The sequence below is a fragment of the Leucoraja erinacea genome, chromosome 13 (genome assembly GCF_028641065.1).
Source record: "Leucoraja erinacea ecotype New England chromosome 13, Leri_hhj_1, whole genome shotgun sequence".
NCBI classification, from domain to species: domain Eukaryota; kingdom Metazoa; phylum Chordata; class Chondrichthyes; order Rajiformes; family Rajidae; genus Leucoraja; species Leucoraja erinaceus.
Genome location: NC_073389.1, coordinates 2,758,854 through 2,776,523, shown reverse-complemented (window position 1 = coordinate 2,776,523; position 17,670 = coordinate 2,758,854). Strand labels below are relative to the sequence as shown.

The 17,670-nt window shown below is 49.3% G+C and overlaps 1 protein-coding gene across 1 annotated transcript in view; it reads right to left on the bottom strand.

Moving 5' to 3' along the window:
* Positions 1 to 17,670, bottom strand: part of LOC129703097 (plexin-D1-like) — a 95,698-nt gene that overhangs the window by 13,380 nt on the left and 64,648 nt on the right. Inside the window, exons 5-9 of the mRNA XM_055645295.1 lie at positions 13,365 to 13,479; positions 11,807 to 11,975; positions 10,142 to 10,238; positions 8,034 to 8,118; positions 7,871 to 7,951 (exon numbers count right to left, since the gene is read on the bottom strand). Coding sequence (XP_055501270.1) covers positions 7,871 to 7,951; positions 8,034 to 8,118; positions 10,142 to 10,238; positions 11,807 to 11,975; positions 13,365 to 13,479 — 547 coding nt within the window. The remainder of the gene's footprint in view (positions 1 to 7,870; positions 7,952 to 8,033; positions 8,119 to 10,141; positions 10,239 to 11,806; positions 11,976 to 13,364; positions 13,480 to 17,670) is intronic.

The following is a 17,670-nucleotide window of genomic DNA, read 5'->3' as shown; positions in this document are numbered from 1 at the left end:
CATTTTTTTGCAAGCTTTAGAACCAATAGACATTTTTTTGCAAGCTTTAGAACCAATAGACATTTTTTTGCAAGCTTTAGAACCAATAGACATTCTTTTTGCAAGCTTTACAACCAATAGACATTTTTTTTTGCAAGTTTTACAACCAATAGACATTTTTTTTTGCAAGCTTTAGAACCAATAGACATTTTTTTGCAAGCTTTAGAACCAATAGACATTTTTTTTCGCAAGCTTTAGAACCAATAGACATTTTTTTGCAAGCTTTAGAACCAATAGACATTTTTTGCAAGCTTTAGAACCAATAGACATATTTTTCCCAGCTTTAGAAACAATAGACATATTTTTGCCAGCTTTAGAACCTACTAGACCAAGTGCAGACCCGTTGGGTCTGTTCCCCCAACGTGCGGTTGTGGAGGGGAGGGGGGGGGGAGGGTGGCATGCAGCATCACACACTAACTACCCTTCCTCTCCCGCACTTACGCTAATAGAGGGGAGGAGAGGGAGGAGAGAGAGAGAGGGGGGGAGAGAGAGAGGGGGGAGAGAGAGGGGAGAGAGAGAGAGGGGGGAGAGAGGGGGGAGAGAGAGGAGGGGGGAGAGAGAGGGGGAGGGAGAGAGAGGGGGGGAAGGGGGGGAGAGAGAGGGAGGGAGAGAGGGGGGGGAGAGAGAGGAGAGAGGGGGGGGAGAGAGGGGGAGGGGGGGAGAGAGGTGGGGGGAGAGAGGGGGAAGAGAGGGGGGAAGAGAGGGGGGGAGTGCTGAGAGAGGAGGGGGGAGATGAGGGGAGGGGCGGGGAGAGGTGGGGAGCAGGGAGGGGGTAGGGGTGTGTGGAGGGGGGGGTTTAGGAGAGGGATGGTGGGCGGGAGGAGAGGGTGAGGGGGAGAGGGGGGGAGGAGAGGGGGGATGGAGGAGAGGGGGGCAGGAGAGGGGGTGGCTTGGAGGAGAGGGGGGGAGGAGAGGGGGGGGGGATTGGAGGAGAGGAGGGGGAGCATGAGGAGGGGGAGAGGAGAGGAGGGATGGAGATGGGGGGCAGGAGAGTGGGTGGATTGGAGAGAGAGGGGGGATTGGAGGTGAGGGGGGTATGAGAGGAGAGGAGGGAGGAGAGGAGAGGGGGGAGGGGAGGAGGAGGGGGGAGGGAGAGGAGAGTGGAGAGGAGAGAGGGGGGAGGACGAGGGGGGGAGGAGAGGGAGAGGAGGAGGGAGGGGAGAGGGGGGAGGGTAGAGAGGGGGGGAGAGAGGGAGAGGGGGGGAGAGGAGAGGGGGGGAGAGAGAGTGAGTGCTGAGAGGAGGGAGGAGATGAGGGGAGAGGAGGGGGGGAGAGGAGGGGAGGGGAGAGGGAGGGAAGAGGAGAGGAGGAGAGGGGGGTAGAGGAGAGGGGGGGAGAGGAGTTGAGGGGTGAGGGGAGGGGAGGAGAGGAGGAGATGAGAAAAGGAGAGGAGGTGAGGGGAGAGGAGGTGAGAGGAGAGGAGAGGAGAGGATGACAGGAGAGGGGAGAGGAGAGGAGAGGGGGTGGATTGGAGGAGAGGGGGGGGGAGGAGGAGGAGGGGGGTGCTTGGAGGAGGAGAGGAGGAGAGGAGAGGAGAGGGGGGGAGGAGAGGAGGGAGGAGGAGGAGGAGGGAGAGGGGGAGGAGAGCGGGAGGAGGAGGAGGGGGGTGAGAGGAGGGGGGAGAGGGGAGAGAGGAGAGGAGAGGGGGAGGAGAGGGGGAGGAGAGGGGGGGAGAGGAGAGGGGAGGGGGGATTTAGGAGAGGGATGGGGGGAGGGGAGGGAGAGGAGAGGTAGGAGGAGGAGGGGGGGGAGGAGAGGGGGGATTGGAGGAGAGGGGGCAGGAGAGAGTGGGGAGAGAGGGGAGGAGAGGGGGGGGTGGAGGAGAGGGGGGTAAGAGAGAGGGACAGGGGGGAGGAGAGGAGGGGGGAGGAGGGGGGGGAAGAGAGGTGGAGGAGAAAGAGAGGGGGAGGAGAAGAGAGGGAGGAGAGGAGGAGAGGGAGAGGAGGAGGGGAGAGGGAGAGGGGGGTGGAGGATGGAAGAGGGGGAGAGGAGGGGGAGGGGGAGGAGGAGGGGGAGAGAGGAGAGAGGGGGAGAGAGGGGGGGGGAGAGAGGAGAGGGGGGAGAGGTGAGGGGGGGGATAGAGAGGGAGTGCTGAGAGAGGGGGGATTAGAGGGGGGATTAGATGAGGGAGGGGGGGGAGAGGTGGGGGGGAGCAGGGAGGGGAGAGGAGAGGAAGGAGAGGAGGAGAAGGGGAGAGAGGAGGGGAGGGGTGGAGAGGAGAGGGAGGGGGAGAGGAGAGGAGAGGGGGAGAGGAGAGTGAGGGAGGGGGGAGAGGAGAGGGAGGGGAGAGAGGAGAGGGGGGGGGGAGAGGAGAGGGAGGGAGGAGAGGAGAGGGAGAGGGGGGAGGAGAGGGAGAGAGAGGGGGAGAGGAGAGGGAGGGGGGGAGAGGAGAGGGAGGGGGGAGGAGAGAGGAGAGGGAGGGGGGAGAGGAGAGGGAGGAGGGAGGAGGAGAGGAGAGGGAGGGGGAGAGGAGAGGGAGGGGAGAGGGAGGAGGGAGAGGGAGGGGGAGAGGGATGGAGGGGGGAGGAGAGGGTGGGGGGAGGAGAGGGGGGATTGGAGGAGAGAGGGGCAGGAGAGGGGGGTGGATTTCAGAGGGGAGAGGGGGGGAGGAGAGGGGGGTGCTTGGAGGAGAGGAGAGAGGGGGGAGGAGGAGCGGGAGGAGGAGGAGAGGAGAGGAGGAGGAGAGGAGAGGGAGAGCGAGGAGGAGGAGGAGGGGTGAGAGGAGGGGGGAGAGGGGAGAGGGGGGAGGAGGGGGGAGAGAAGGAGGGGAGAGGGGGGGGAGGAGAGAGAGGAGAGGGGAGGGGGGATTTAGGAGAGGGATGGTGGGGGGAGGAGAGGGTAGGAGGAGGGAGAGGGGGAGGAGAGGGGGGATTGGAGGAGAGGGGGCAGGAGAGTGGGTGGATTGGAGGAGAGGGGGGGGTTGGAGGGAGAGGGGGAGGATGGAGAGAGGACAGGGGGGAGGAGAGGAGAGGTGGAGGAGAGAGAGAGGGGGAGGAGAAGAGAGGGGGAGGAGAAGAGAGGGGGGAGGAGAAGAGAGGGGGGAGGGGGAGGAGAGGAGAGGGGGAGGAGAGGAGAGGGGGAGGAGAGGGTGGAGGTGAAGAGGGGGAGAGGAGGGGGGAGAGGAGGAGGGGGAGAGGAGAGAAAGGGGGGAAAGGAGGGGGGGGAGAGGAGGGGAGGGGGAGAGAGGAGGAGGGGGGGGATAGAGAGGGAGAGCTGAGAGGAGGGGAGATTAGATGAGGGCGGGGAGAGGAGGGGAGGGGAGCAGGGAGGGGAGAGAGGAGAGGAGGAGAGGAGGAGAAGGGGGAGAGGAGAGGGAGGGGTGGAGAGGAGAGGGAGGGGTGGAGAGGAGAGGGAGGGGAGGAGGAGGAGAGTGAGGGGGGAGAGGAGAGGGGAGGGTGTAGACGGGAGGAGAGGAGAGGAGAGGGGGGGAGAGGAGAGGAGAGGAGAGGAGAGGGAGGAGGCGAGGCGAGGAGAGGAGGAGAGAGGAGAGGAGAGGGGGGGAGAGGAGAGGGAGTGCCTTTTTACTTCAACCCAAACCCAAACAAACATTTGCAGGCTGTGCTTTTTTACCCCTAACCATATTTCATTTTCAAAGCAAATTAAGGGCACTTGCAGTGCTGTAGACATTTGTCAGTGACATTCAAAGCTCTTATTGAGGCACACCACTTGCAGAGACTGATTGAGTACTGTACTTCCGGTGGCACTGGTGCCAGCAGCCTCCACCTACAGCCCGGTATCTTTTTGTTTTTTTGTTTATTTAGTTATGTTAAAGTGTGTTTTTTTGTGTTTTTTTGGTGTTTTTATGTGGGGGAAGAGGGCACGGTGCGGGGGATACCGTCCTTCAGCCGCTTCCTGGTGAGGACGCAACTATTATTCGAGTCGCGTCCTCGCCTCCCCCCCCCACCCCCACAGCGGCCTACCTACCTGGATTGGCGCGGCCTTTCCTGCCGGGATCAACCGGAGCTCCAGCAGCGGCGGGACAGCGCTGAAACATCGCGGGGCTGGCGATGCCTTACCGGGGGTCGCCGTCTGGAGCCCGGAGTGCTGGACCTGCTGCACCAACATCATGGAGCTGCGGTTTGCAGAGCTCCCAACGCGGGCGGCGCTGATGGACAGCGCGGGGTCCTGTGACTCTGCCCAGCTCGGCCTGTGGACTCAGGAGCTGCGGACTCCAGCAGCGTGAGGCGGCTGATCAGGAGGTCCGGGCCGCTGAGGAGGAGGATGTTCACCGTCGGGGTTCGGCGTCGGCATTCCACCAGTCCGGCGTGAGGGCCTGAACATCGGGCCACCCGGGGCGGCGACTGCGGGTGCTCGGAAGGCCCCGACCACGGATGAACACGGAGGGGAGGCTGGCTGGACTATGGTGCCTTCCTCACCTTGGTGCCATTTATGTTATGTTGTGTCTTGGACTTTCTGTGTTTGTGCTTTTTTAAAAATTTTAATTCAATTTCAATTTTATTTTTAATATGTTTTATTATTTATTGATTATTTATTTTTATTATTTCTTTGTGATTTTTTAATGATACTGCCTGTAAGGGAAATTCATTTCGTTGTCTCAAATTGAGACAATGACAATAAATTTGAATACAATACAATACAATGAGGCACACCACTTCCTGGTTTTATAGTCGCTCCCCCTCCCTCCAGCAGGGGCAGCAGAGAGAATGGGGAATGTTGTAAAAACATTAATATCTCTGTCAATTTTCATCAACGGGATAAATCCTCGGCACACATGCAGCGGAGGGGGGCTCTCAGCGTGGTGGCCAAAAATGACAGCCGTAGGTGGCGGCGTACTCTCGGAAACCGCAGCACAGAAAGCCAAAACCGGTCAAGAACAGAGTTTTAGTAATATAGATAGAGGGGGGCAGGAGAGTGGGTGGCTTGGAGGAGAGGGGGGGGGGGGGAGGATAGGGGGGGATTGGAGGAGAGGGGGGGGGAGGGAGAGAGGAGAGGGAGAGGAGAGGAGAGAGAGAGAGAGAGAGAGAGAGAGGGGCGGGGGGGGGGAGAGGGGGGAGAGAAGGAGGGGGAGAGAGAGAGGGGGAGAGGGGGAGAGGAGAGGGATGGTGGGGGAGGAGAGAGGGGCAGGAGAGGGGGTGGATTGGAGGAGAGGGGGGGTTGGAGGAGAGGGGGGTGCTTGGAGGAGAGGGGGGGGAGAGGAGAGGGGGGAGGAGAGCGGGAGGAGGAGGAGAGGAGAGGGGGGGGAGGAGAGCGGGAGGAGGAGGAGGGGTGAGAGGAGGGGGGAGAGGAGAGAGGGGGAGGAGAGGGGGAGAGGAGAGGGGGAGAGGAGAGGGGGAGAGAGGAGAGGGGGAGAGGAGAGGAGAGGGGGGATTTAGGAGAGGGATGGTGGGGGGAGGAGGAGGGTAGGAGGAGGAGAGGGGTGAGGAGAGGGGGGATTGGAGGAGAGGGGGCAGGAGAGTGGGTGGATTGGAGGAGAGGGGGGGTTGGAGGAGAGGGGGGGTATGAGAGGACAGGGGGGAGGAGAGGAGAGGGTGGAGGAGAAGAGAGGGGGAGGAGAGGGGGGAGGGGGAGGAGAGGGTGGAGGATGAAGAGGGGGGAGAGGAGGGGGGGAGAGGAGGAGGGGGAGAGGGAGAGAGGGGGTAGAGGAGGGGGGGAGAGGAGAGGGGGGGAGAGGTGAGGGGGGGATAGAGAGGGAGTGCTGAGAGGGGGGATTAGATGAGGGGCGGGGGAGAGGTGGGGAGCAGGGAGGGGAGAGGAGAGGAGGAGAAGGGGGAGAGGAGAGGGAGGGGGAGAGGAGAGGGAGGGGGGAGAGGAGAGGGAGGGAGAGAGGAGAGAGGAGAGGGGGAGAGGAGAGGGAGGGGGAGAGGAGAGGGAGGGGGTGGAGAGGAGAGGGAGGGGGGGGGAGAGATAGTGCCTTTTTACTTCAACCCAAACCCAAACAACCATTTGCAGGCTGTGCTTTTTTACCTCTAACCATATTTTCATTTTCAAAGCAAATTAAGGGTACTTGCAGTGCTGTAGACATTTATCAGTGTCATTCAAAGTTCATATTGAAGCACACCACTTGCAGAGACTGATTGAGGCACACCACTTCCTGGTTTTATAGTCCCTCCCCCTCCCTCCAGCAGGGGCAGCAGAGAGAATGGGGAATGTTGTAAAGACATTAATATCTCTGTCAATTTTCAACGACGGGATAAATCCTCGGCACACATGCGGCGAGGGGGGCTCTGATCGTGGTGGCCAAAAATGACGGCCGTAGGTGTTGGCGTACTCTCGGAAACCGCAGCACAAAAAGCCAAATCCGGTCAAGAACAGAGTTTTAGTAATATAGATAGACATATTTTGCAAGCTTTAGAACCAATAGACATATTTTTGCAAGCTTTAGAACCAATAGACATATTTTTGCCAGCTTTAGAACCAATAGAGACATATTTTTGCAAGCTTTAGAACCAATAGAGACAAGCTTTTTTTGCAAGCTTTAGAACCAATAGACATTTTTTGCAAGCTTTAGAACCAATAGACATTTTTTGAAAGCTTTAGAACCAATAGATATTTTTTTGCAAGCTTTAGAACCAATAGACATGTTTTTGCAAGCTTTAGAACCAATAGACATTTTTTGCAAGCTTTAGAACCAATAGACATTTTTTTGCAAGCTTTAAAACCAATAGACATTTTTTTGCAAGCTTTAGAACCAATAGACATTTTTTGCAAGCTTTAGAACCAATAAACATTTTTTTGCAAGCTTTAGAACCAATAGACACTTTTTTTTTGCAAGCTTTAGAACCAATAGATATTTTTTTGCAAGCTTTAGAACCAATAGAGACATGTTTTGCAAGCTTTAGAACCAATAGACATTTTTTGAAAGCTTTAGAACCAATAGACATTTTTTGCAAGCTTTAGAACCAATAAACATTTTTTTGCAAGCTTTAGAACCAATAGAGACATTTTTTTGCAAGCTTTAGAACCAATAGACATTTTTTGCAACCTTTAGAACCAATAGACATTTTTTGCAAGCTTTAGAACCAATAGACACTTTTTTTTTTGCAAGCTTCAGAACCAATATACATTTTTTGCAAGCTTTAGAACCAATAGAGACACTTTTTGCAAGCTTTAGAACCAATAGACATTTTTTGAAAGCTTTAGAACCAATAGACACTTTGTTTGCAAGCTTTAGAACCAATAGACACATTCTGCAAGCATTTTAGAACCACTAAGGGCACTTACATTTGAGTAGACATTTGTTCAGTGTTATTCATAGCTCAGAGAAACGTGACCCTCTGCCTTCCTCCATCTTGAAGAGACTGTGTGGCACACCACTTCCTGGTTTTATAGTCCCTCCCCCCTGCCACCAGCGGGGGCAGCAGAGAGAATGGGGAATTTTGTAAAGACATTAATCTGTCATTTTCAATCGACGGGAAAAATCCTCGGCACACATGCGGCGGAGGGGGGCTCTGAGCGAGGTGGCCAAAAATGACGGCCGTAGGTGGCGGCGATCTCTCGGAAATCGCAGCACAGATGGCCAAAACCGGTGAAGAACAGACTTTTAGTAATATAGATAGATAGACTAAAGAAGTGTGTAAAGGAACTGCAGATACTGGTTTAAATCGAAAATGTAATTGTTGGTTTAAATAGACACAGGATGCTGGAGTAATTCAGCCGGACAGGCAGCATCTCTGGAGAGAAGGAATGGATGACGTTTCGGTCGACACCCTTCTTAGACCAAAGAAGGGTCTCAACCGAAAACGTCACCCATTCCTTCTCAACAGAGATGAAGCTAAGTTACTCCGGCATTTTGTGTCTATCTTCGGTGTAAACATCCTTCCCAAACTAAATGATGATCTTTGCCCTCACAGAGTGGGTATTTAAGCCTTACTTCGAGAATTTCAGCATCTTTCAGGTAAATGTGAAGGTCTAACTCTGTAGATTGTTCTGCACGAGTAACATGAGGGCAGGCCTGAAACAAAAAATTGATGTTAATTTCATGTCTGTTCTCTTTCAAAATTGATATTGATATTAATAAAGCTGATGACTGTTACCTGCGTTTTACTTAGATTAGGAAATAGAGAGCACTTTTGCTCTGTCGCCCACCAGTAACATCCAGAATTAACACAATTGGAACATCTAGCGAACAAAAGGGAAAAAGGGACCTTTGGTTAGCAGGTGATAGTTGCATAGAAACACAGAAATAACAGCACACAATCTCTCACCAGGCCTAACCATCCCATTGCAGTGTATCATGAGCAGCACAGGGGCACTAATCAAGATGTTGCAGATATTGGAAATCTAAAACGATAATAGAAAACGCTGGGTATACTCAGGCCACACCTGTGAGATGAGAAGCAAAGTCAATGTCTTGGGCAGCTTACAATCCAGAGATATGAATATTGATTTCTCTAACTTCAAGTAACCCTTGCTTCCCCACTCTCGCTATCCCTCCCTCACCCTAGTCATTGTATTAGTTTCTCTGTAGACCTGGTGAGTGTCATTGTCTGTATAACTCATTTACACCTAGCCCACGGCCAACAATGGACCATTTCCTTTATCATTGTTAGTTTTTGCATATCTTTCATTCATTTGTTCCATATCTCTCTACATCACTGCCTATATCTCTCATTCCCCTTTCCCTCTCTGTCTGAAGAAGGGTCTCGACCTGAAACGTCACCTATTCCTTTTCTCCTGAGATGCTGCCTGACCCGCTGAATGACGCCAGCTTTTAGTGTCTGTCTAAAGCCAATGCCTCAATGTCGGAGGCACTTCAGAACCAAAAAGGACACAATAAAAACTTGTAGAGGGTAGCATGTCGCTGACAGGGTAAAAACAGGATGACCAGGGGGATCAGCTATAGACAAGGATATCTGATCACTGAGTAAATGGGAGAGGTAAATGGGGGAAAAATTAGGGGAGTTGCAAAAGGCAGAGCAGGAGGATGACCCCAGCACATCAGCCTGTACACGTTCTCCAGTCCCGGAGAGTTCAGTTCAGTTTAGTTATTGTCACGTGTACCGAGTTAAGACTATACATGATTACAATCAGACAATCCGCAATGTACTGATGCATGATATGGGAATAATGTTTAGTGCAAGCCAGTAAAGTCCAATCAAAAACTAAGTCCGAGGGTCACCAATGAGGTAGATAGTAGCTCAGCACTGCTCTCTACATGTGGTAGGTTGGTTCAGTTGCCTGATAATAGCCAGGGTGAAACTGACTCTGAATCTGGAGGTGTGGATGGGCACTAGAGGAAGGTGAAAGAATTAGGAGCTGAGGTCAAAAGGTCAGAAATGATAGGAGGATTATACCATTCGGCCCATCAAGTCTACTCCGCCATTCAATCGTGGCTGATCTATCTCTCCCTCCTCACCCCATTCCATTGCCTTCTCCCCATAACCCCTGACACCTGTACTAATCAACAATCTATCTATCTCTGCCTTAAAAATATCCAGACTTGGTCCCCACAGCCTTCTGTGGCAAAGAATTCCACAGTTCCTTCAGGAAGGAGATGAGGAGAAATTTCTTTAGTCAAAGGGAGGTGAATTTGTGGAATTCATTGCTAAATTATTACAGTCTCCAAATGCATTCCTCAGCCATAGAAAACCCCAAGCTGAACTATGTGGAGCTGTGATCCTGTGTACCACCATGATATGGGAAGGTCCTGCATTAATGTAAAGTTCCATAACTCATGAAAATAAATGAGCATAATGATGCTTTAGGAATAGAAATCCTTCAGAATAGGAATTTTTGCAATTGAGGTTAGTTTAGTTTAGAGATGCAGTGCTGAACAGGCCCTTCGGTCCACCGAGTCCGCGACGACCAGCGATTCCTGCATACTTACACAATCCTACGCACACTGGGGACAATTTACAATTTTACCAAGCCAATTAACCTACAAAATCTTATACGTCTTTGGAGTGTGGGAGGAAACCAGAGCACCCGGAGAAAACTCACATGGTCACAGAGGGAACGTATAAACAGCACCCGTAGCCAGGATGGAACCCGGGTCTAAGGCAGCAACTCTACTGTTGCACCACCGTGCCGCCCAGATTGCTTTACATATTTTTCTGAAATAGTTCTGTTTCGTGACCCTGGCAGTACTTCAATCCAGACTCATTCAAATCCTCTACTTTACACAATGAGCTGACAAACTTACGGAATGTTACTGCGGGAGGCATGACTGTTAAAACAATTATACAGCTTGGTGGTGATGTTCAGGGACGTTAATTGAAAAGATGCCTCTACGAATGGGTCTGCAGGAAACAGGCAAGAAAAGTGCATTAAAATCTTCTAAAATCTTAAGATTCGATTTTCAACAGGGTTTGCATGCTGTGAGACGGCAAGTGACTGGCATTGCCTTGAATACCAGGTTGGTTTAACTCTGGGCTTCATTACAGTTCCCTGAGTGGGTCTGGTAGGAGTAATGTGTATACAATCACGAGAGGAATAGATCGGGTAGATGCACAGAATCTCTTGCCCAGAGTAGATGAATCGAGGACCCGAGGACATAGGTTTAAGGTGAAGGGGGAAAAGATTTAATAGAAATCTGAGGGGTAACTTTTTCACATAAAGGGTGGTGGGTGTATGGAACGTGCTGCCAGATGAGGGAGGTGAGACTAGGACTATCCCGGCATTTAAGAAACAGTTAGACAGGTACATGGAAAGGACAGGTTTGGAGAGTTATGGACTAAACGCAGGCAGGTGGGACTAGTGTAGCTGGGACATGTTGGCCGATGTGGGAAGATGGGCCAAAGGGCCTGTTTCCACACCGTATCACTCTATGACTCTAATGACTGAATGGATGATACTTTATTGTCACATGCACCTAGGTACAGTGAAATGCTTAGTTTTGCATACAGCCTAGGCAGCCCACAAGTTTTGCCAAAGTGTTGGTGCCGACAATGTTACGAAAGCACCCAATGATCCTATTGACTGCCTGCCGCCACACGTAGCAATAGACCCACCCCTCACCTGCCAGTTCCCCTTAATGGAAGAGGAGTAATGGGATGATGTGGAACGGTCTCCCAATGGGGGTTTACACACTAACTATACTAGTTAGGTGGAGCAGAAGCAGGGGACTCAGTCAGTCCATCTCGCTGCCCATCACAGCTCTGCAATCTGCCATCAATTCAATAAATGGGCGGTTGAACAGAACCGAACCCAATGGGAGCCAACACCAGAGTTGCGTTTCGGCACAAAGTGCTGCAGTAAACTCAGCGGGGTAGGCAGCATCTCTGGAGAAAAGGAATAGGGGAGGTTTTGGGTCAAGACCCTTATTCAGCAGGGTCTCGATCCGGCACATCACCCATCCTTTTTCTCCAGAGATGCTGCCTGTCCCGCTGAGTTCCTCCAGCTTTTTGTGTCTATCTTTGGTTTACTCCAGTTCCTTCTTACAGAGAAACAGAGAAGATCCTTTTGTATCAGATTTACTCATGCCAAAACCCAAACGGGTGCTGCTTTATGAGAAATATCAGCACTCAACAATATTACTTTGTTTTTTGGTAAAGTAGTTAAAAGTAGTCATGGATTTCTTTAAACATAAGAAATACCGAACAATGAATGTTACATCAAGTTGCAAGGGATGTACAGGAAATTAATAGTTCAGTCAGTCCTTTTAGACAAAACCCAAAGGAACTACAGATGCTGGTTTAAACCGTAGACAGAAAAGCTGGAGTAACTCAGTGGGACAGGCAGTATTTCTGGAGAGAAGGATTTGGTGACGTTTTGGGTCGAGACCATTCTGAAGAAGGTTCTGAGTTACTCCAGCATTTTGTGTCAATCTTCAGACAAAACCCAATCTCTCCTTGTATAAATACTGTACCTATCTGATTGCTGAGCTGAAGGTAGGTCTTGCTGGACAGACGGCAGAGGCAATAAGTGCTGTATTTGGCATGGCAAATAATCTCATTCGTCTTGGTGTTCCTCATCATACACTCTCCCTTTTCTCTGGTTACATTACCAAGATTCCCTTTTAATATCACTTTAAAATGCTGAAAATGAAAATAAAGTTAAAAGATATATCTTTCAGCAAACTTCACTTGTTACAACAATGTGCCCGCAAAAAAAGTGGTAAAGATCAAACGTTTGGGTCACGAATAAAGTTATCTGGAAACTAAAGAAACATGTTAATGTCCAAAGAGACATTAGAATGCGGAATGTCATTACATGGAATAGATGAGCCAAATCTGCACAGATGATTATAAGGGGAAACCGGGTAAAGATAGTAGCGCAGCAGTAGTGTTGCTGCCCTACAGCATCAGAGACCCGTGTTCCATCTTGACTACAGGTGCTGTCTGTACAGATTTTGTTCGTTCTCCCCGTGACCTACATGGGTTGTCTCCAGGATCTCCGGTTTCCTCCCACACTCCAAAGACGTACAGGTTTGTAGGTTAATTGGCTTTGCTATAAATGTAAATCCTATCCTAGCGTGTGTAGGATAGTGTTAGTGTTTACATGCTATATCTCTAAACAAAACCATTAGATGCCAAATGATTTTTTATTCCGTGGTGATACTGGGTAAACTCTGAAACTAGATAAGGACATAAGGCAACAAGAAATAAGAGACGTAAGGAGCTGCAGATGCTGAACTTGGTGTTTTGCTCAAGATTCCAGCATCTTCAGTTCCTTGCTTCTCCTATTCCTTGTTGCTTTATGTCTTTATCTAGCTTCAGAGTTTAAGCAGTATCGCATCAGAATAAAAAGCCATTTGACCCGGCTGTTCTCTGCTAGAGTTTATGCTTCACATGATGCTGCTCCGTTTGTCTTTATCACACAATGTTGGCATTTCCTTCTGTGTAGGAAGGAACTGCAGATGCTGGTTTACACCGAAGATAGACACAAAATGCTGGAGTAACTCAGCGGGACAGGCAGCTTCAATGGAGAAGCACAAAATGCTGGAATAACTCCATGGTGTTCTCCAGAAATGCTGGCTGATCTGCTGAGTTACTCCAGCATTTTGTGCCTGTCTTTGGCATTTCCTTCTGTTCCTTTCTGCTTCACATTTTTACCTTGATTCCCCTTTGGAATTCCCCTGTTATTTGGTTCATTTACTCCCTGCAATGGCATGATCCACATTCTAATCACTATTTGGACAATGTGTGCCGTGTGATAGGAGCAGAATTAGGCCATTTGGCCCATCGTCCACTCCGCCATTCAATCATGGCTGATCTATCTCTCCTCCTAACCCCATTCTCCTGCCTTCCCCCCATTACCTCTGACACTTTACTAATCAAGAATCTGTCTATCTCTCCTTTAAAACTATCTATTGATTTGGCCTCCACAGCCTTCTGTGGCAATTATCCATTGTGCACAAAATGGACATATTAAGACAATCCACAATGTAATTTCTAAAGTTTGAGTTAATTTGATATTACCTGTACCTTGTCCAAAGTATCAGGAATTGCCAAAGGTTGAATGGCAACCTTTGGACAACTGTCAGCTTGTCCTGTGAACTTTATCCAAATTGTTTTTTTGCATTCACTGTTAAAGGAGCACCTGTAAAAAATTGACACTTTTCGTAAATTGTGTTGAGTGGAATTATGAGAATGTTAATTTTAGCTTTAAATTCCTGCCTTTTAATACACAGGAATGCAGGCATTTTTTTGAGGTCATAATGCTATATATTATTGATACTAACATTTGCACGTTGCAGAAAGCTGAATTATTTCGGATATTACCAAAATGAAGATTAATGCACGGTTATCTTCTGAAAATGGCAGCAATGTGTCACCTCAGCAAAAGTGTTTTCTAGGCACTACCTTGTTCAGTAGTGCAGGTCAATTAGATTCAGATTCAGATTCAACTGTAATTGTCAATGTCAGTGTACAATACAGAGACAACGAAATGCAGTGGATAAAATGGACAATGATGATCTATTAGGAAACAAAACACTTAAACCAATGGCTTAGATATTAGTGTGTAGGAAGGAACTGTAAATGCTGGTTTGTACCGAAGAAAGATATAAAGTGTTGGAGTATCTCAGCGGTTCAGGCAGCATCTCTGGAGAAAATGTATGGGTGACGTTTCGGGTCTGAAGATGGGTTCCGAATAGAAACGTTATCCACCCTTTTTCTCCAGAGATATGGCCTGGTCGGCTGAGATACTGCAGCACTTTATACCTATCTTCGGCCTAGTTATTAAGGCCTAGGCAACATCTAACTCATTGGGTCAGGATAATGGGATATTGGCCTCTGGACCTTAACAAAAAAATCCCTGGTTACAACTCTACATGTCCTTCATCCCAAGGCAATGACCCAAGACAGGGGTTTTTAAATCAAGAGCTGGACATTTCTGGTCACCACAATACAGGAGTGATGTGAATGGGTTGAAGAAGGAGCAGAGAAGATTTATCAGCATGTTGCCAGGACTAAAAAGTTGCACTCATAAGGAAAGATGGAATAGGTTGGGGTTGCTTGCTTTGAAACAGAGGAAGCTAAGGGGTACATATAAAATTACAGAGTGATTAAAGAAGAACCTGGTACCCTTACCAGGAAAGTCCAAAACCAGGGCCATTGAAATTAATTTGTAGAAGGATTAGGAAGAAGATACAGATTAATTTTTTCAACTCAGAAGATGATGGGTGAGAAACAATGTATGAAGGAGTGCTAAAGGTATAAATCACATTTATACAATATTTATATATGTGTTTATGCTGGGGAGCTTCACATTGACCAGCACTGACACGATGGGCTGAATGACCTCCTCATAGAGTCTAAGTCACAGGCCCTTCGACCAACTTGCCCACACAAACCAACATGTCCCATCTACACAGGTCCCACCTGCATGCGTTTAGCCCATATTTCTCTAAACCTGCCCTATCCATCCATGTACCTGTCTAAATGTTTCTTCTGCGTGATAAATTCTCTAAGTTCAGTATTATCCCTAGGATCGAACAAAATGCTCCGATACAGGAGGAGGGTTCAGAATAACAATTACATTAAGTCAGGGATGTCAAATTACTGGGGGCAAATCCGGCCCTCTGGATGATTTAGGGGGGTGGAAGTAAATTCACGACCATTTATAATGTATATATACACTGAACACCGAAGGTAGTCGCAAAATGCTGGAGTAGCTCAGCGGGACAGGCGGCATAACAGAGGTGAGAATGAACATTTGACAATTAATTAAACCGTTCACTTGATGCGGGCGGCGGCGTCTCGAGCGGCCCCAGTGCGCGCTCCCGCGGGCGGGAACAACTGCACGTGCGGGGACCACTGTGGGTGCGCGCGGATGCGGGCAGGTCCACTGCGCGTGCGCGCGGCGCGAGGGTGAGCGCGAGCAAAGATCCGCTCTGTGATCTTCGAGCGCGAGACCGCGCTGCCGCCGCCGTGGACGCTCTCGGTGCCCGGCTCATCATCGCCATCGCCATCGGCGGCTGCCGCCTCACTGCGCTGATGACGGGCGCTCCCGACCGCCAGGACGGAGAACAGTGCCCCTCCAGACACCGCCTGCGGGTAGGTGAGACGTCGTCTGAATTTGGCGACCATCCGATGCGCTGCCCCCCCAGACCAGACACCCCCCTTCTCCAGATTAGACATCCCCCTCACCCCCATTCCAGACCCCCCTCTGGCTCTTCCCCATTCCAGATAAACCTTCCCCAGGCCAGGCGCCCCCCCCCCCATTACAGACATCCCCTTTCCAGACACTCTCCTTCCCCAGACAAGCCATCCCCCTCGCAGACCAGGCACCCCACTCCCCCCCCCCCCGCATTCCGGATACCCCCCTCCCCCAGAATAGACAGCCCCTCCCCCCCTGACCAGACACCCCCAGACTAGACACCTCCCCAGATCAGACACACCACCTCCCAGATCAGACACTGCCCCCCCCCCCCCCGACTAGACATTCCCTCCCCCCAGATTAGACATCCCCCTCTCCCTAGATCAGAAGCTCCCCAGACCAGACACCCCCTTCCCCCCATTCCAGACACCCCCTCGTCCCCCAGACTAGACATCCCCCTCCCAAAAACTTACCCAAAATAGCATTGTTTTTCTTTCATCACAACTCTCTTGTAGCTTACGACTGTTAAGTTAATTCCAATCGTAATGGACCTCGTGAGACGATCCTGTAGGTATGTTACAAAACCTACCTGAATCGTGTCTGAGAATCTGCCCCACCTCTTGTGTGCGATTTTGGCGCTGTTTAGAGGGGGCGGGTTTAAAACGCGATTTTTACTAGGCTGTTGCAATCGAAATTGTTCAGCCTAGTAAATCATTAACGGAAAATCGCTGAAAGACCCAGTCGCAAAAGGTATTATTAATTTTTATGGCCTTGTATAATAGTTATAGTAGTTTAAAAATCAATCTCTCAACCCGCAACCTCTCGCAGCCCCAGGGTTTTATAAAGCAAACAATTAAAGGTATGTACCTTATTTTTACATTAAAAGGGGCTTCTTAAGAACCCTGTATATAAAGTTTTCTATAGCGAATAGTTCATTTTGGGCTCTTTATATCCCGCAGTATTTTTCTGGGCATTTGGGGGCACAAATCCACTGCATTGTGAACGTTCTAAACCAGCGCGTTCACAGGAACCCACTAGAAAGCCGATTTAAATTGACTTTAATTTACAGCAATTGAACACTAAATTCCTTCCATTTGGCCTATAAATTAATGTAAATGAGATTTAAAAATCATGTTTTATTGTGAATTATTTGTGAATATTATTTGGACACTTAGGCTATTTAAAAATGTTAATCATTTATTAAGAAATGGATAGATGTTTAGATCTAGTAATTGAAGTTTGAAATTAGCTACAATTGGGTAACTAACTAATTATATGCTTTAATTTCAGGTAATCCAAGTAAGATTATTTTATATTTGTTTCAGAATGGTTCAATCTATGATAACTGAAAATTTCATTCAGTTCACTTAATTTTTAAGAAGGTTATGGGCTTTTGACTGTCCTCGAACACAGCTTTTTTGTTATGTCCATAGAAAATCAGTAGGGAACAAGATGCTAATTTCCGAGTATGAAAATGGCCATAACTTTTTTATTACTTGAGATATGAAAGTGAATTAGGTGTCAAATTAAACTTATTGTTATGCTTTATCTGATGGGATAAATTGCAGACTTGATTTTTTAAATCTCAAAATTTTGTAACATTGCTAGATCCTGCATTCTGGGAACTAGTAGCTGCCTCATTATGGTTGCCGTGAAATTTCCAACATGTCGAAAAATTAGTGGCGACTAGAATGAAGCCGCCATAAAGATTAGCGAGAAATCCTGAGCCGAACGTGGGTTGCCAGGAGGTCGAAGGTTCTCGTAGCCAGCGCTGACCGATGAATTCCATTGATTCATTGGGAAAAAAGGTAAGCAGTAGTTTTAAGAATTAAGGATAGCCGACCAATAATGTTAAATGTCAGCCGAGCTTCACAACCGTGTATCTCTGGCTCCTTAAACGTTGTCTCTGCTCCGTTTCCCCTCTTCCCCCCCCCCCCCCCCTTTTTAAAGGACTTACTGTACTTTAGCTGTCTTTTTACAGCACCAACATTCCTGCTCACCGGGGTGTGTGCCTGTATCACCTTGGCTTTGCACTGTGTGAATTTTTTACATAGTGGAAGCAGGGGGAGCGCTGCCAAAAAAATTCACATGGTCTGGTGAAGGATGCGATGTGTTTGTGTTTTACTCTGACAGTCGCCATTACAGTTCCCGGTTTTTCAGGTTAACATTACTGGTCGGTTATCCTTAATT